Below are 17,983 nucleotides of genomic sequence, written 5' to 3'. Positions count from 1 at the left end.
TAAGCAGAAGAGCAACATGATCCAATTTGTATTTTGGGAAAGTCACTCTGGCTTCAGAGTGGGGAACAGATTGGAAGAAGGGAGACTAGGTAGAAGGCTGTTGCTATAGTAGAGACAAGAGATGATGGCGTGAACTAGGGATGATGCTTAGAATTAAAGCTCAGTATAGAGGTTAGATATGAGATAGAAATTTTAAAATAAGTAACTTTCCAATATATCACTGAAAGAATAAAATGGTAAAAAGAAAGAAAGAAATTCTGTTGCCAGAGCAACCATAAAATACACAGAACAAATTTTTTTTTTTTTGCACATGCCATGCGGCTTGTGGGATCTTAGTTCCCCAACCAGGGATTGAACCTGGGCCCTCAGCAGTGAGAGCACTGAGTCCTAACCACTGGACCACCAGGAAATTCCCTCAGAGAAAAAATTATGACTTTGTCTGTGGGAAACACCTTGACCTACCTCTATGCAGAAGTTCAGCCCAACATTCAGTGAGTGTATGGAACACCTTTGGCCAATCTTGCAGGGAAATTTTGTCAGCTCCTTCCTTCAACCCATCCTCACACCCTGGGGTAGGCCCTGGGCAGCCATGTTTCTGCCAAAGATGATTGGTCTGGGAGTGGTCATCTAACCCACATTGGGTAACTAAGTTTGTGTTTCCCAAAAGCATAACCTGAGACAAGGATTTCGGTGCAGATAATTCATGTAGGAGGTAGTCCTAGCCAGAGTAAGAGAGCAGGAAGGAGGGAGACAGGGAAGGAAGGAAAACAAAGTGTATTATTGAACTGGTTACTACTGTGGTTCCCAATTCCACTGGGAGTCCTAGGAGGAAGCATGTAAAATACACCTCAGAATCATCCTTCTAAAGGACAGGAGGCTCGGCTGACTCCTGTCTTCTGTAAGTTGGGGGTTTCTCCTGGGAGTGATAAGTCCCCCATGTCCACCTTGCACAGCCAACCCGTACCTGTGTGCAAGCTGACTGAGCTACGCGGGGCTTTGGGAAAAGCCCTGAGGCAGAAATACTGAAGCTGGCTCAGCTTGGAGGTGGGAAGGCATCTGGGCTCATAGGAGCTGTCCACAGCGACAGCTGAAGTCCAAGGTGTGCCAAGCAGATGAGGCACAGGGCACCAGGAGCATCTGCTATATTTGGCCAATCAGATTCCTTCCTGGGAATTTGGAATCGAGGCCAAAAAAATCAGTGTTCATTGGATCTGTAACGTACAAGCTATGGGCTTGCCATCTGCCATACTACCATACTGTCATACTGACTGAGGGACAGGAAGAGATTGTTATCTGCAATACTATGACTGATGGGACACAGCCCCATAAAAAGAGATTGATTTTGTAGCTTACACACATGGGTTTAAATCATATCATTACCTCTTTTGCCTCCTCCCAAAGTCTACACCCCCCAACAAAACCGTGGCTAACTGCCTTCATTTCATTAGTTTCACTTTGTCTCTTTTAAGATAGTTATAAGTTATCCCATTAGATTCACTATATTTCCCAAGGCTTTGTCAGACTCTCTTATCACACCCGAAGTCAGGCTATTGACATGCAGGCACTCTTCATCCGGGTATGCACCTAAGCGTCCTCTGCCGTAGGGATTCAGCTTTTGACCTAAGCCCTTCAGAAAGGAGAGCTGTTGAAGAGCTTGCTATTTGTCAATTCCAAGACTCCATATCTGTGGAATCCAGCATCAGTTCTGTTAGATTTAAACATATGAAATCGTTAATAGTTGACTTTTTTTTTTTAATTTACAAAAACAGCAATTTCATATGGTTTAATCTAAGCAGCACATGTCATAGGCAAGAACTGTTTTTCCTCTGACCTTCAATCTAATCCTCACCCTGCTGGGTTTTGGAGCCCAGATATGAAGACAAACAGGCACTGTCTGGGAGTATGGTTTAAAGTCCACACACCTTAAAATCAGATGTGTCAAATGTCTATGTACCTTAGCACTTCAACCTTGCACCATTTTCTACTAACAATGTATAAGGAGAAGGTATTGGGTAGGATATAGGTTAAACTGCCATAACAGTGACTCAGAAACAGTGGCGTTAACAAGAAAGAAGTTTAATTTCTTGCTTATGTAATTATTCAGGGCTGGCTGGTATGATAGCACTTGTCGGGGACTTGGACACCTCCTATTTTGTTGCTTCACCATCATTAAGGTGTTGCCTTTGTCTACGTGGTACCAAATGAGTCCTTGTTCTAGGCAGCAGAATGAGGGAGAAGAAGGCATCCCCTCCACCCTCCACCCGCCCCACCCCCGCCATTCAATGACCTTGAATTTGCATACATCACTTCTGTGAACATTGTATAGACCAGCTATAATTGTATAAATCATTAACTTAGTCACACGATCACAGCCAACTCCAGGGAAGCTGGGAAATGTAGTCTTTAGCTGGGTGGCTATGTGTCCAGATAAAATTTCAATTATTATGTCAGTGAAGGAGAACAGATATTTGGGGGACAACTAGTGTCACAAAAGGAAATAAAGGATGACTTTTATGGTATTTGGGCTGTCCTGAGCTTGAAGTAATGAAGCAGGTGGTGGGTCACTTAAAGGCACACAGCAGCCAGAATGGTGTAAGGCATATCTCTTAGCTCGGGAGGTTGGAGGATGAGAAAAACAGAACCAAGCACCACCTGGTCAGTCTTCGATTGTAGCCCACTCTACCCAATAGCCATTCCCCAGCTCCCTCCTTGAGGACAAAACTCTGATTTTAATCATCTTTTTCCAAGTAGTTGTTTTTTGCATAGGTCCCTTTGCAGCTCCTAGGATGTCTTAAATGGTCTAAGTCAATGTTTTTCAAACTTTTTAACCATTACTCACACTAGGAAATACATTTTATAACCCAACACACACACACACACACACACACACACACACACGCAAACACACACATACATGCCTGACACTTGACTTTTTTTCTTCTTTGCGGTACGCGAGCCTCTCAGTGTTGTGGCCTCTCCCGTCGCGGAGCACAGGCTCCGGATGCGCAGGCTCAGCGGCCATGGCTCACGGGCCCAGCCGCTCCACGGCATGTGGGATCTTCCCGGACCGGGGCACGAACCCACGTCCCCTGCATCGGCAGGCAGACTCTCAACCACTGCGCCACCAGGGAAGCCCTATTTTTTTAAAATTAATTTATCTATTATTTTTTTTTGGCTGTTTGGGTCTTTGTTGCTGGGCTCAGGCTTTCTTTAGTTGTGGCAAGCGGGGCTACCCTTCCTTGCGGTGCGTGGGCTTCTCATTGAGGCGGTTTCTCTTGTTGCGGAGCACGGGCTCTAGGCGCAAGGGCTTCAGTAGTTGTGGCTCGCGGGCTCTAGAGCACAGGCTCAGTAGTTGTTGTGCACAGGCTTAGTTGCTCCGCAGCATGTGGGATCTTCATGGACCAGGGCTTGAACCTGTGTACCCTGCATTGGCAGGCGGATTCTTAACCTCTGCGCCACCAGAGAATTGACCTTATTATTTTTTTAAATAAATTTATTGTTTATTTATTTATGGCTGCATTGGGTCTTCGTTGCTGCACGCAGACTTTCTCTAGTTGCGGTGAGCAGGGGCTACTCTTTGTCGTGGTGTGCAGCTTCTCATTGCGGTGGCTTCTCTTGTTGCAGACCACGGGCTCTAGGCACACAGGCTTCAGTAGTTGTAGCACGCAGGCTCAGTAGTTGTGGCTCGTGTGCTCTAGAGCGCAGGCTCAGTAGTTGTGGCGCAAGGGCTTAGTTGCTCCGCGGCATGTGGGATCTTCCCGGACCAGGGCTTGAACCCATATCCCCTGCATTGGCAGGCGGGTTCTTAACCACTGTGCCACCAGGGAAGCCCAACCTTATTATTTTTGATACACTTTGATATTCTATTATATTTCAGTTTTTTAAAATGCTGGTTGCCATACACTACATTGATTTCCATCCACCAACCCATTAAGGGGATACAACCTTCAGTTTGGGAAAAAACCCAAATTCTCTAAGCCAACAAAACTTCCCCTTTGTTGAGGCATGTAAAACAATTTGTATCTGAAAGAAAAATTTATCCCAAACTTTAAAGAAGACAAAAATGGGGAATTCTCTGGCAGTCCAGTGGTCAGGACTCTGGGCTTTCACTGCCGAGGGCCCAAACTAAGATCCCACAAGCCACGTGGCCAAATAAATAAATAAGTTAGAACTAAAAAGATAAAGACTTTAAAAAAATAAAAAAGACAAAAAATGATGATCATTCTTTTTTTAATATAATACGAGAGTTTTCCTAAGAATCCAACTTGACCTTCATCTGATACTCCTGGGAATATAACTGTTGTCACAGTATATTTGATTAACAATCCACTACTGATAAAAGCACAGAGGTTACAGTTCTGTAACATTAACCTGTAGAAATTGATAAGGTGTTGTTCTTGTATAGCCTTGAAGAAACATTAACCTAAAAGTTATTTTTAATTTATTTTTATTTATTTATTTTTGCGGTATGCGGGCCTCTCACTGTTGTGGCCCCTCCCGTTGCGGAGCACAGGCTCCGGACGCGCAGGCTCAGCGGTCATGGCTCACGAGCCCAGCCGCTCCGCGGCATGTGGGATCTTCCCGGACCGGGGCACGAACCCGTGTCCCCTGCATCGGCAGGCGGACTCTCAACCACTGCGCCACCAGGGAAGCCCTAAAAGTTGTTATTTTTTAGCCCTGTGGAATGTTAATCAGTTTAGTATCTAACCTAGTAATTATTTTCATTCTGATATGTATACATTTTTTTCCTGAAAACACTCAGAGAACCATTTTTTTGTATTCTTTATCAGTTCCCTTATGAATGATTTATATGTACATATAGTCTATTTGGATGAGAATTTATAATATTTCTGCTCTGGACATTACCTATGACATCTAGCACTCAGGCAGCTATTTTGTGACCATGAGTGGAGCCAAGCAGAGCCAACATGCTGAAGATGGCAGAGAAGAAAGATGGAAAAGATCCAGGGTCACTGATAAATTAATCAACCCGGGGATACCACATCTGGCTTCTTGTTATGTAAGAGAGGAAATGTCCTTGTTAGCAATGTTTTCTACATTTTGCAACCCAAAGCTTCCTTTGTGATACACCTGTTGTGGCAGCTCACCTTAATAAAAGTGAACATTTGATTCACCCAGATGGAACTTTTTGCTGGTGTATCATCAACATATGATGGTGGCTCTGGTGGAAGCAGTGGAATGATCACTGAGTTTCCCAATCAACTTTAGAGATCCTCCCCTCACAGCTCTGCAAAGACTCCTGATACAGTGATATTATATTCTGCACATTAATATTCTGTAAACTTGTTTTTATCTTTATTTTTGTTTACTTGCTTTTAATTTTAAATTACTTCCAGGGCTTTATAAATCCTTTTGTTTTAATATATAGCTGTTTGATTTTAAATATTTTTTCTTGTTAAACTATAATCATTTCATTTTAAGAATATTTATTCATTTTTTCCCTCTCTACATTCATGGCTTTAGAGAGGTAGGCTTCCAATTTTTTGGAACCTTGTGTGGAGCAGACTAAACAAAGAGAAACACTGCCTCTTTCCCCGCTCCCACTCCACAAATGCTCAGATAACCAAAAGCTTAGAGAACCCTAAAAATAAAATCTTGGAAGTTCTCTCTTGAGCATAAGCCAGAATGTTTTAACTGTCAGAGACCCCAAAGGCCACAAGAGAGAATGAAGCCCTCACAGTTTCCCTTGTCTCAGGCAAAACTTTTCCTGACTGGTAGGTTATAGTCCAGATTAAGCTATAACCTACCTGACTGGTAGGTTATAGTTCTGACTGGTAGGTTATAGTCCAGATTAACCTACCTATAGGTAGGTTAAGTCCATGCTGATCAGCAGCCTAGGAGCTTCCCAAGATTTAAAAGGATGATGAACAGACCAAAGCCACTACCTCCTGCTACATAGTGTGGACGTAGGTTCTTTGCTTCCGAAGGAGCATTGAGAGAAAGGAGAACATTGAGAGAAATCCAGTAACACTTTCCACGTTGAACAAGCTGTGTCAGAAGATATCAACCAGCAACTGAGCATTGCTTAAGTCTCTTTGATTGTAGACCAACAAAGCACACGCAGACCTGCTAAGCAGCTTTGTGCTTCAGCTGTGGGAAGCTGAGCTGCAGCCTCCCACAGGAAAAGGAGAAATGGGCTCCTCTACAAATCAGCAGGTGCAGTCACGGCCAGACACCTCTTATCTCAGCTTCAGCAGGTTTAAAGCAGACAAGGTCAACGTGAGGATGCCAGCAAGGATGTCTTGGGCCCAATTCTACTCAAATTTTAGTTTAATGGTATCTGTTTAGTTTCGTGGTTTTCCTCCTCCTCAAATGACTCTTAGAGAAACAGTGCATACTGAAAGGGAAAGGAAAACCGTTTTGCTAACTGTCCTGTCCTACTATTACTCATCTCTTAGTTTATTTAATCCCCCATGAAAACCTTTTGAAGTGGATATTATGTATTCCCCTTTTGAAGATAAGAGGACTGAGATTGAGAGAGATGAAGTTACTTGCTTTTGGAGATGGGATCTGGACCCAGGTTTGTGCATTGCCTTAAGTCCCGTGTTCTTTCACTATACAACATTGCCTCCCCCAAAGCGACTCTATAACCTCCTCAGCAACTGAAAAGAAGAATCTTAAGTGGTGGTTTTCTCAGAGTGTGGAAAATCCCGAATCTCTCCATGGGTTATCAATAATCAAACACCCTTTCAGAGCAAGGTACTATTTAAATATCTAAATATGACTATTTAAATAACCAGGTGTGGAAGCTCTTTGATTGGAACTGACTTCAGACCCCGAGAGAGACCAGCATGGCTCTGCCTTCACTGAGGTCTGCCTTGCTTTCTCAGGTACGTGATACACAATCTTTGTGACAATATTCAGTCACTTGTCCTGAAGTGCCCTAGCTCTCCTGTGGATTAATTATAGACCTAGTTTAGGCGCATAGTTCAAATTCATATGATTTTATAGGTCACACAGTGATTTCACATGTATCTGATTCAACCCACTAAATATTGACCAAGTCTTATCAGATGTTATACTAGGCCCTGGGCACAGAGGTGAATAACTTATGGCCTCTACCCCATGGTTGTTCAATGTCCAGAGGGGTAAGGGGATAGTGGGGGAGAGGGTGCTACTGGCATCTAATGGGTGGAGGCCAAGGATGATGCAGCTAAACATTCGACAATGAACAGGACAGCCCCTATCACCACCAAAAAATAATTATCTGGCTCAAGGGGCTTCCCTGGTGGCGCAGTGGCTAAGAATCCGCCTGCCAACACGGGACACGGACGGGTTCGAGCCCTGGTCCGGGGAGATCCCACATGCTGCGGAGCAATTAAGCCCGTGGGCCAAAACTAGAGTCTGTGCTCTAGAGCCCGTGAGCCACAACTACTGAAGCCCACGTGCCACAACTACTGAAGCCTGCACACCTAGAGCCCGTGCTCCTCAACAAGAGAAGCCATTGCAATGAGAAGCCCTCACACTTTGGGCAAGCCATTTTACCTCACTAAGCCTCAGTTTCCTCATCTGTAAAATGGGGAAGGGGTCCTACATCCAAGCATGATGGTGAAGATTACAAAACTGATACATGTAAAGCACTCAGATCTACGACTAACATATACTAAATAATCTAACATATGTGTATTGTTAGTTGTTTAACTGTGTATATTTATTCATTATTACTAAATTTGTTCATTTTCCATGTGTTGATACATTGTCTTTATTTTTTATAATGGGTAGATTGCCAGTCCAAATTCTTGAATATAATTTCCAGATAAGCTTGGTGTCGTGGTTTTAAAATATGTCCATAAGAGAACTCCCTGGTGGTCTAGTGGTTAGAACTAGTGGTTTCACTGCTATGACCCGGGTTCAATTCCTGGTCAGGGAAGTAAGATCCACAAGCAGTGCAGCCAAAAAAAAAGCCCACAAATTTTTTTCTACTTTTCCCTTAAAGAGCTTGGGCTGGACTCAGTGACTTGCTTCTAATGTATAGAATACAGTGGAAGTGATGGAGTGTGACTTTTGACACTAGGTCATAAAAAGCACTATGGCTTTCTTCTTGCTCTCTTGGACCACTTGCTCTAGGGAAGGAAGCTGTCATGTCGTGATGACACTCAAGCAGCCATAGGAAGAGGTCAGTGTGAGGAGGAACTGAGGCCTCTTGTCAACAGCTATCTATCCATAAACACATACACCTCTGTACTCCATACACCGTACTCATATGAAGATTCTACATGATATGTGGAAAAACAGCAGTATACTGAGGGAGCACTAGGAGAGCAGGTCTGCTATGGGGGGCGGGGTGGGTGATGTGGAACATCAGGGAAGGCTTCGAAAATGGAACGTGGTCTGAAGTACATCTTAAAAGACAACTGAAATGTTTAGCAGCTGGAGGGATGAGGGGTGTGGGTGTAGAGCAGGGGTGGAGGAGGGCAGTGCAGCTGAGTCAAGGAAAGACTCTCTCTGGGGTTGATGCTGTAGTGTAAAGAGCAAGACAGGGCAAGGGCAGATCTCAGAAGACTTCTTTTTTTTTTCATAAATTAATTGAAATTATTTTTTAAAATATTTATTTGGTTGCGTCGGGTATTCGTTGTGGCACGCGAACTCGTAGTTGCGGCATGCACGTGGGATCTAGTTCCCAGACCAGGGATCAAGACTGGGCCCCCTGGGCTTCCCTGGTGGCGCAGTGGTTGAGAGTCCGCCTGCCGATGCAGGGGACACAGGTTCGTGCCCCGGTCCGGGAAGATCCCACACGCCGCGGAGCGGCTGGGCCCGTGAGCCATGGCCGCTGAGCCTGCGCGTCCGGAGCCTGTGCTCCGCAGCGGGAGGGGCCACAGCAGTGAGAGGCCCGCGTACCGCAAAAAAAAAAACAAAAGAACTGGGCCCCCTGCATTGGGAGCGCAGAGTCTTACCCACTGAGCCACCAGGGAAGTCCCTCAGAAGGCTTGTTAACCATATCAGGGAGCTTGAATGATACCTTGTAGGAGGAGAGCCTTGATTACTATTAGATAGCAGAAAGCTCACCCAATTTGTATTTTTAACTTATTTAGCTCCTTTTTTGGGCATAAATTTCGGTGGGGGTCAAGAGTGTGGGCAGGGAAACTGCTGCATTGGGCCAAGTGAGAGATGAGGAGGTTGTGAATCAGGGCTGTGAGAGGGCTGAATCAAGAAATAATTAGGACACCCAATTAGCAGCAACTCCACACCCAACTCTGGGTGTGGGATGAGAGAAAAGCAGACCTTCCGAGCTGGTGGCGACGACAAGCATGATAGTAAATACAGAAAAAGCCTATCTGTGTAGGGGAGTAGTGGGGTGGAATGCAGAGTGGAAAGAGCATGGGTTCAGTTTTTGTTATGTTGAGCAGAAGGTGCTCGTGGGACATTCAAGTGGAGATGCTTAGTCGGAAGTTCTGGGAAAGGAGCTAAGATTTAGAAGTCATCAGCATGAGTGGAAACTGAATGGGTGAACAAGTGAAATTGCCCAGGCAGACTGCAAGGAAAAAGTGAGCCAGTGATAGACGCAGTGAAAAACCAACATTTAAGGGAGCAGGAGGAGGAAGTCCACGAGACTTTAGTTGGACACGAAAAGCAAAACAACATGGTGATATACTGGCCTTGCATGATGGAAAATTCTTATACTCTGTCCTTGCTCTTTGTACTTTTTTTTTTTTTTTTTTTTTTTGCGGTACGCAGGCCTCTCCCGTTGTGGCCTCTCCCGTCGTGGAGCACAGGCTCCGGAAGCGCAGGCTCCGCGGCCATGGCCCACGGGCCCAGCCGCTCCGCGGCATGTGGGATCTTCCCAGACCGGGGCACGAACCCGTGTCCCCTGCATCGGCAGGCGGACTCTCAACCACTGCGCCACCAGGGAAGCTCGATCTTTGTACTTTTAAAGATCATTTAAATCTGTTTTGCAAAATCTCTGACCAGAAAAACAAATTCTGCCTACACTATTATTAATCAAACTCTTCTCAAAGATTTAATTTCTGCCCTCTGCAGTACTACAGATAACCCTGCAAAGTTTGACGGCAGCTAACGTGACTTACTTCAGCATTCCCTTCTTGGCTTGAACGTTGTTACTTCACAGTTCCCCATACGCTCCACGTGATGACATTTTTCAGCCTTCATCTCTGGTGATCCTCTTCTGGCACTCTGCTATTTGCCAACTTGTCCACAAGCATAGCAAGCCATCCTCTGGAAGTAGTCTAACTTGTGCACAGTACACTCTAGGTATTATATTCTTTCCAGTAATGCAGCCTAAAATTAAGTTTAGGAGCAGCAACATTACACTATTAGCTGTTTGAATGTGTAGTTAACTAAAGTGCACTGCCCTCCCCCTGCAAACATAAACATGTAACCAACCCTTTTTCCCCCAGCCTGTACTTCATTTTTTTCTTTAGCCTAACTGTAGTTTTCACATTTCTGCTCATTTTTCTTTCACTCATATGAAAAGCTTTCTTCTTGTCTCTTGCATCATGGGGCAGGAAATGGCCAGGACGCCTGATAATAAAAAGTTGTAGACAAACATATAGCAACCATCAGACCAAGGCAAGTGTCAAGAACGGACTCTCATGCAACTCCAAACATATGGTTAATGTTTTGACCCAACTACAGGCTTCTGGCTCTATCTTCAAGCTGCAAGTTTAACAAGGAAATAGTTTATGGGTGGGGCAGACGGCAGCCATTGTTTTTCTGATTAATTCTACTTTTCCTGAATTGCCTGTTTGATGATTATAACTGTTTTCTCATTCTCTTCAGAAGTTTCTCGATGATTACAAGTTCTTATGCCTTCAGTGACAAAAGACAGGGAGGGCCATTGAAACCCTGAGTCTTTCAGGCAAATGTAAAACAAATGGAAAAGAAAAATTTCTCACACGCTTAAGAGAGATGCAGCACAGAAGTCAACCTCAAAAAGCCAGGTAGCATTGCCATATGGTGTCTCCAGCTGAAGGCCGAGCATGTGAACCCATAAAAAAGGCCATCTGCCCAGTTCTGGGCTTTCCTTTAACGTTGTTCTCCCCCAAAGAGCAAGGATTGTTAAGAGACCACTCTTTGTGAAGCTGAGATAGTATGCAGATTGGTGCTCTATCATTCCCACGCCCTGAGCATCTTCCCATTTGCGCCCTACTAATGGACAGGGGCTTCCTGTTCCAGGGTGATTGCTGGAGCCAAACTGCTTGGGTTTGGATTCTGGCTCCACCACGTACTAAGGCCGTGGCCTTGTGAAAGTCAACATCTGTAAAATGAAATAACAGTATCTATTATCTCAGGGTCATGAGGGAAAAACGAGTTAATATAAATCACCTAGAGGAGTGCCAAGCACATATCTTGCGTTCAATTAGCACTAGACACCATTTCTTTAATGTTCCTGGGCCTGGAATCACTTTTAATACAGGTATAGGTCCCGGTTGTTTGGTTCTCCCAGGATAGATAAATGAGGACCGAAGGAGTTAACTGTCAGCACGTAGACGAGTAAGGACTTCTTGACAGTGTTAAGGTTGTGGGCAAAACTGTAGAAAACAACTGTTATGGTCCCAAATTTCTACTGACTGGGAAGCCAAAGCAATTTCCTCCTGCATACAATTTATTTGGACGTGCTCAATCTCACCAAGTATATCACAGCATCAGAGAACACGGCTAAGGGCAGGTTACTTACGTCTGTCAGGGTAAATCCTTGCTTCTTGCCTTGTTTTGCACGAAGGTAAATAAACAGCCAGGAGCGAGGTGGGGGACAATGAAATAAGGGCAGAGCACAGAGTGAGGGCGATAGCTCACAGTGAGGCAGGCAGGCAGGCAGCAGCAGTTCTAGCCATCAATACTTTATTGTTCCAGTCAACACCTGCACAGATGTTACTGTCCACTTCCTGACCCTAGTAGGGGGTCCCACCACACTTGGACCATGGCCCAGAGAAGCAGGTCTCCTTATTCCTCCCTAAGATAGTAAGAAAGCCCCTCGCCCCACAAGACAGAGCTCCTGCTCACTAACGTAGTGCTGGCGCATGTGCTGTGGGATCCCTGCTCCCATCCTGCATTGGGAAAGGCTGGGATGAACCAGGGCAAGGGTGCAGTGGAGGATACACGGGCTACAGCGACTAAGTGCATAACTACTGACCTGACCCACCACCCCGGGCTTCGTCTGCACATCCCAGACAGGAGCCTCCCTAAAGCTTCGCCGGGGCCTGCTGGGAAGGAGGAGCTGGCAAAGAGTGGGGATTGAGCTGCTAAGGACAGGACACAGCAGGGAAATAAAGCAGAGAGGAGCGTGGCACAGGAGAGAAAAATGATAAAGTGCCTGAACTAAACAACCAAGTGGGACACGAGGACAGAGCAGCACAGGTCCCTGAGGATAGGAGGAAAAAGAAAGGGACAGACCACCAGGGCTTGGGGCATCGTGGAATGAGACTAGAGTTGAGGCAGGGAAGCAAGTGGGAAGGACTCTTCTAGCCCTGTTCACATCCACTAACCCAAATGTAAAATTATTTACAAGCTTAAAACCAATCCCAGGTACTGTACCAGGCCCAGGACAGCAGGCAGGCAGGCAGGCAGAGGGCGGACTGGCTCCATCTGATAGCCAGCTTCCCCACATATTGCTCCTCCCCAGGGCAGTAGGGAAAGGAGGAAACAGTGACATCCCTAGCCAAGAAGCCCTACTGTGCCTGCAACTCCTTCCCCTGGGGTTCATGGCTCTGCCATGGCCTGAGCCTCTTGGGCTGACTGTACCAGAGACGGGGTATTGGGCCCTAGCAGGGGAGCATCAGCGGGCTCTGGGAATGTCTCTGGCCCCAACCCCAGCTCTGCATTCAGCTGCTCCAGCTCCCCCTGATCCAGCAATTCGAAGTCCTCAGTGGTGAGTGCCTCTTCTTCCTCGGGGGCAGGCAGGGGCTGGGGTGAGTCCTGGGGAAGAGGCGGGAGTACTGAGGGGGTAGGGGCCGGGTCATTTTCAGCAAGGCAAAGTAGGGGTGACAGGGCGCTAGGTGGAGTGATGAGATCACCACTCACTGCCTCTGGGCTCGGTGTCTCCACTGGTCCTCCAGGGGAGAGCATCACTCCATCTGTGGGAGACCCCGCCCCATTGAAGTGCGTGTTCACAAAGTGAAGGGGGGATGAGAGCCGAAGCAAGGTTTCCTTGGATGCCACATCTTCTTCCTCCTCCAAGTCCAAGTCTTGCCTTGAGAGGGCCTGAGGGGAGCCCAGCAGGTCTTCGGGAGGGGCCAGGTCTGTCTCCTCTCCCTCCCCCAGCTCCCGACTCAGGGCCTCCTCTGGCTCACTTGGCAGGCTCTGCTGGTCCAAATCTGGGCAGAAAACAAAGGGCCAGGAATGGGCCTGCTGTGCTGAGCAGCTGCAACAGGCCAATCGGCTCGAGGTTGAGAACTCAAGACATGGAAGGCTGGGCCAGGCCTTAGGCATTAAGGTCTTTCAGGAGTTTGGAGTAGAACTAGAGGATCAGCTCCCCACAGAAAACACTTATGGGGGCAACTGCCAGAGAGCACAGCCAGCATCCCACGACAGGGAACAGGAAGCTTGGAGGGGACAAAGGACCATACCCTCCGACACGTCAGTTAGTTGTGGAGTCGTCGCCCGGGATACGGAGAAGCCACCACTTTCCAAAATAGAAGCCTCCTCATCTGACAGCTCTGAGTCTGTAATGGCCAAAGCCAGGGCTGTTTTCTTCACATCCACCTGCAGGAGAACCAGGATGAATGTCACAGGCAAGGGGCTAAGAGAGCCCACTTTCCAGGAGCATCCCTGCCCCACCACCAACCCCCACCCCGTGGAGAGGTGGCTGCTCTAAAGCAGAGCAATTCTCCCCCAGCCCACCTCCCTTGGACCTCACCACTGGGGAGAAGCCAGCCAGTTCTGCCTCGCTCTCACTCTCTGTCTCCGCCAGTGGCTCATCACCTCCGGGGGGTGCATTCTTCCCCTGCCGCTCTAGAGAACCAAGAACAGCTGGGCAGTGACCAAGCAGCAACAGTGGTGGGGGACAAACACTGCCAAAGGTATGGAAAGTATCTAAATCCCAGGGCATTTCACAAGCTACAAGCCAAGGTCCTCCCCCATTCCCCCCCTTCTGGGTCATGGGATCCCCTTACTCCTCTTGTCGTGTTTGTGATGCAGGGCATCAGCTTCCGCCTTCATGCTGTAGTCCAGCTGCATGAGCAGGGGCTCCAGACGAGTGTACATCCTCTGGATCAGCTCATGATAAACCACCAGGGGCCACAGCAGGATGCTCAGCACTGGGGGTTAGAGTGTCCACTCAGAGAGCCCTAAGCCTATTTCCCAAGGGCCCTCATTCAACTGATGCTTAAACAGAAAAGGCTGAAGGAAGACAAAGTCCCTTCCTGAGGCTGTTCCAACTTCTTCCCACATCCACTGCCCTCCCCAGATGACTATTCCACTGTTACTAATACTACAGCATCCCCTGGAGGTCTCTGTAAATGGGTAACTGGGCAGACAGTGTACCATCCACCCCTGGGTCAGTCCATGGAAAGAAAACAAAGACAGGGCTTTGGAAAGGGGAGAGGTCAGACCCTACTCACAGACAATGTAGGAAATCATAATCCCCGGAACATAGTGTCCCAGCACAGCCAGCACAGCACAGCCAGAGCAGACGCGAGCACAGAACTGCAGAGGAGAGCACAGGATCTAAGAACTGTAGGCTGAGGTATGCGCTCCACTTATCTGGGTAAGAAATATTACTGCTGAGCTGGTGGAAGGAGGCGTATGCCCTCTAGGAATGCGGTGATCCAGTTTAGTCAAGTGGATGCCCAGGACCACCAACTAGGAAGTTTGCAACAAACATTACCAAACACCCATAATTCAAACTGGTCTCTCTCGGCAAGAAACCGTGTCAGAACGGCAGAAGCTCATTCTGCCTCCTGTACCAGACTACTAGCTGTAAATCTTGCCTCAAGAAGGCACCAGGCCTTATCCTTCAGTCTCCAGCTGGGGAGTTCGAGTCACTCCTCCCCACCCCCGCCTCTATTTCTCCACAGCGTAGAGAACTGTTGTGTGATGTGGGGGAGGTTACCTGAGCTGGATTCTGCCTCTTGTACTGCAGCAGCTCCTGCAGGTGAATCTGGAAGGTGAGCCAGCTCTCAGCCAGGTATCTGCACAACTCGGGCACACTCAGCAGGTGCGGCCGGGCGCCTGACCCCGCACCCTCACTGGGGAGACATGACACGACCCCTGGAGGCCTCAGACACCAGCTTCCTAGGCACTCAAATCCCTCTGAGAATGTCAATGAGCTCTTTAGTCTAAGGAAGTGGACAACCCCACCTCCCAGAGGGAGGCCGTCTGGGTCCTGGGGAACAAAGCCCAGAGCTCCCAACCCTTTGCCCTGAAAGGAGCAGGCACACGAACACCGGCGCAAGAACCTGGGACCAAGCTTGTTACCAGTGCATTCACTATGCTGGGGCCTGTGCCTGCAGAAGCTGCAGCACTGCTATGCACTGTGGCGGTGAGACACTGGCACCAAAGCAAGACAGGGATTGGGCATTTGTCTTCAAGGGGTGGCCTGCACTCACCTGTCAGAGTGTGGCTCCTCTGGGGATGATGCTTTAGAGAGAGGAGGAAAACAAGTTACTGAGGTGTAGAGCTCTGGGAAACACTCCCTAAGCCAGAAACAGCTGCCCTTCCTCTGCAGTCCCAGAGTGCTTTTTTGAAATGCCATTTGCAGGCAGTATTACATTGTTGTCATTTGTATGTCTGTCTCCTTCTTTAGACTTTACCTTTTTCCACAATGGGAACGACATCTTATTCACATTTACACCCCAAACAACTCACACACAGTCTGGCACCTAGTTACTCCAACATGTCAATTAAGTGAGTATGTAGACAACAAAAAACACAGGAAGAGCTAACGCTCCTATAGTTCCTATCATATATGAAGCCCTACCACAGGCACATAAAGTGAGTTCACTTCTTTATTCTCCACCTCCTTACGAAGTAAGTTTTACAGTCCCTGTTTTATAGTTGAGGAAACAGGCAAACGCAAATCGGAGATCAAGTGACTTTTCCAAGGTCACATACAGGGTAAATGGGAGAGCAGGCAATGGAACCCAGGCCATCTGGCTGCAGAGTCCGCACTCTTAACTACTACACACAATAACATTAATTTTGAGAAAGGGGAAATTATATTTCCCATCTGGGGAAGCAGTTGTGCTCTGGGAGGCAGGCGGCCTGCTGTACGCTCTCCTCACCATTCAACCCAGCCAGGTGAGTCAGGCACAAAGCAAGTGCTCAACGGGGCTTGCTGAATGAATGAAGTAACACTCACCTGAGATGTCAGGGAGGAAGCGAGGCTGCCAGAGATCCAACAGAAAATAGGCCAAAAGTGAGATGCTGAGTAGGAAGAAGGGCCGTAGGGAGGAAGAAGACAGCAACCTTAGGGAGAGACAGGCAGCTCAGCGGTGAGTGGGTGAGAGAGGCTCCCACATCCATCGCAAAGGCGGAAAAGCGCCCACTGATGGGGGAATGGGAACCTCCAGGCCTAACTCGACACCCGAAGACAGAGAAATGGGGCAACCCAGGCGGACGACGACCTTTAAAAAACGGCTGATGGGTCAGTCCCCCAGGACAAGCATCCTTCCCAGAAAGAGGAATCCGGGCTCTCCCGCCCCCGCTCTACCGCGCGGCCCGGCCCCGCCCCCCTCCTCCGCGGCCCTTACCAGAAGAGGCCGTTGAGCGCGGCCGCCGTGACCAGGCTGTGCAGCGGCTTCTCCCACACCAGCAGCCGCTGCGCTGCCGCCAGCACCGCCTCCCAGCCGCGGAGCCGCAGCCACAGAGCCGTGGCCAGGCGTCCCACCGCCTCGGCCGTGGCAGCCTCCTCCTCCGCCTCGCCGGTGGCCTCACCCATGCCTAGGCTCAGGCCCAGGCCGAGGCTCAGGCCCAGCCCCGAGCCCCCACCTGCGCCGGTGTTACCAGCGCCACCGCCACCGCCACTCGCCATGGCCCCGCCGCAGCCGCCGCCCAAGCCCGCGAGGAGCCAGGGCTGCGCGGCCGCCGCCGGGGGCGCGTCAGGCGGAAGGGGGCGCACGCAGCGGAGAAGGCCGCTGAGGCCGCGGACGGGCGTCACGTGACGGCGGAGCGACGACTCCGTCACGTGACATGCCCTAACCGCCGAGCTAGGGCGGCTGGAGCCTGCGCGCAGGCGGTTGCCGATGACCCTGCTCCTACGCAGGTTCGTGTTTTGGCTGCGCCGAGCGGTGTCTGCCTCTTTCGGACGGAAGGACGGAAATCTCCGCCGTTACCCACCCCAGCCAATTTTCTTCTCCCTGTGTAGTCAGGGCGGCTAGGAAGGCTGGTCTTGGCCCGGTATTTCTGGCGTGATGCGGCCGACAGGGTCAGGGGGTGGGCTTCAGATGCCCAGTATACCCCGAGAGACCTGCTTCTGCTCTGGTAGGGCGGCGACCGTTCCTTTACGCAACACTCGACGGTACTAGTCCTCCCAGTTCCCTCTCCTCAGCGAATAAACAAACAGCAGCGCCTGACTCGACAGACTCAAAAACAGCTCCAGCTATTAAGAGAAGTAGTTACCTTCCCATCTTTCTGTAAATTCTCCCGCCTTTACGCATGGAAAACTCCTTCCAGTCCCTTGCTTAAGCAAGAGATTGGGGTCTGGGGGTGAGTTTAAAAATAAAACCCTGTTTAGGTGCTGTTTACTCTTTGGGGGGCATGTTAACACCCTTTGTTTTTGTTTTTTGCGGTACGCGGGCCTTTCACTGTTGTGGCCTCTCCCGTTGCGGAGCACAGGCTCCGGACGCGCAGGCTCAGCGGTCATGGCTCACGGGCCCAGCCGCTCCGCGGCACGTGGGATCTTCCCGGACCGGGGCACGAACCCATGTCCCCTAGCATCGGCAGGCGGACTCTCAACCACTCCGCCACTAGGGAAGCCAACACCATTTGTTGATGCGTAAAATATAACAAGCGTTTTGTGTTTCCTTGAGATCATTTAATCTCTGCAATAATCCTACAAAATTCGTGT

The 17,983-nt window shown here is 48.7% G+C and overlaps 1 protein-coding gene across 1 annotated transcript; it reads right to left on the bottom strand.

Moving 5' to 3' along the window:
• Positions 1–11,803: 11,803 nt before the first annotated feature.
• RETREG2 (reticulophagy regulator family member 2) lies at positions 11,804–17,361 on the bottom strand. Its single transcript, XM_082841930.1, has 9 exons — positions 16,668–17,361; positions 16,277–16,383; positions 15,525–15,555; positions 15,029–15,164; positions 14,538–14,622; positions 14,091–14,234; positions 13,835–13,929; positions 13,545–13,680; positions 11,804–13,292 (listed from the first exon to the last, which is right to left on the bottom strand). Exons 1-9 carry the CDS (start codon positions 16,946–16,948, stop codon positions 12,679–12,681), a joined length of 1,629 nt encoding a protein of 542 aa, XP_082698056.1. The 5' UTR covers positions 16,949–17,361; the 3' UTR covers positions 11,804–12,678.
• Positions 17,362–17,983: the final 622 nt, after the last annotated feature.

This window comes from Leucopleurus acutus, assembly GCF_964270905.1.
Source record: "Leucopleurus acutus genome assembly, chromosome: 6".
In the NCBI taxonomy this organism is placed as follows: domain Eukaryota; kingdom Metazoa; phylum Chordata; class Mammalia; order Artiodactyla; family Delphinidae; genus Leucopleurus; species Leucopleurus acutus.
This window is presented reverse-complemented; position numbering and strand designations above follow the sequence as displayed.

Excerpts from the sequence above, each read along its gene's own strand:
- RETREG2 (XM_082841930.1), bottom strand. The coding sequence starts at position 16,948 with ATGGCGAGTGGCGGTGGCGGTGGCGCTGGTAACACCGGCGCAGGTGGG. Across the intron at positions 15,556-16,276 it reads CTTCCTCCCTGACATCTCAG|CATCATCCCCAGAGGAGCCA; the intron begins GTGAGTGTTACT and ends CTCTCTCTAAAG. Across the intron at positions 14,235-14,537 it reads TATGATTTCCTACATTGTCT|TGCTGAGCATCCTGCTGTGG; the intron begins GTGAGTAGGGTC and ends TCTAACCCCCAG.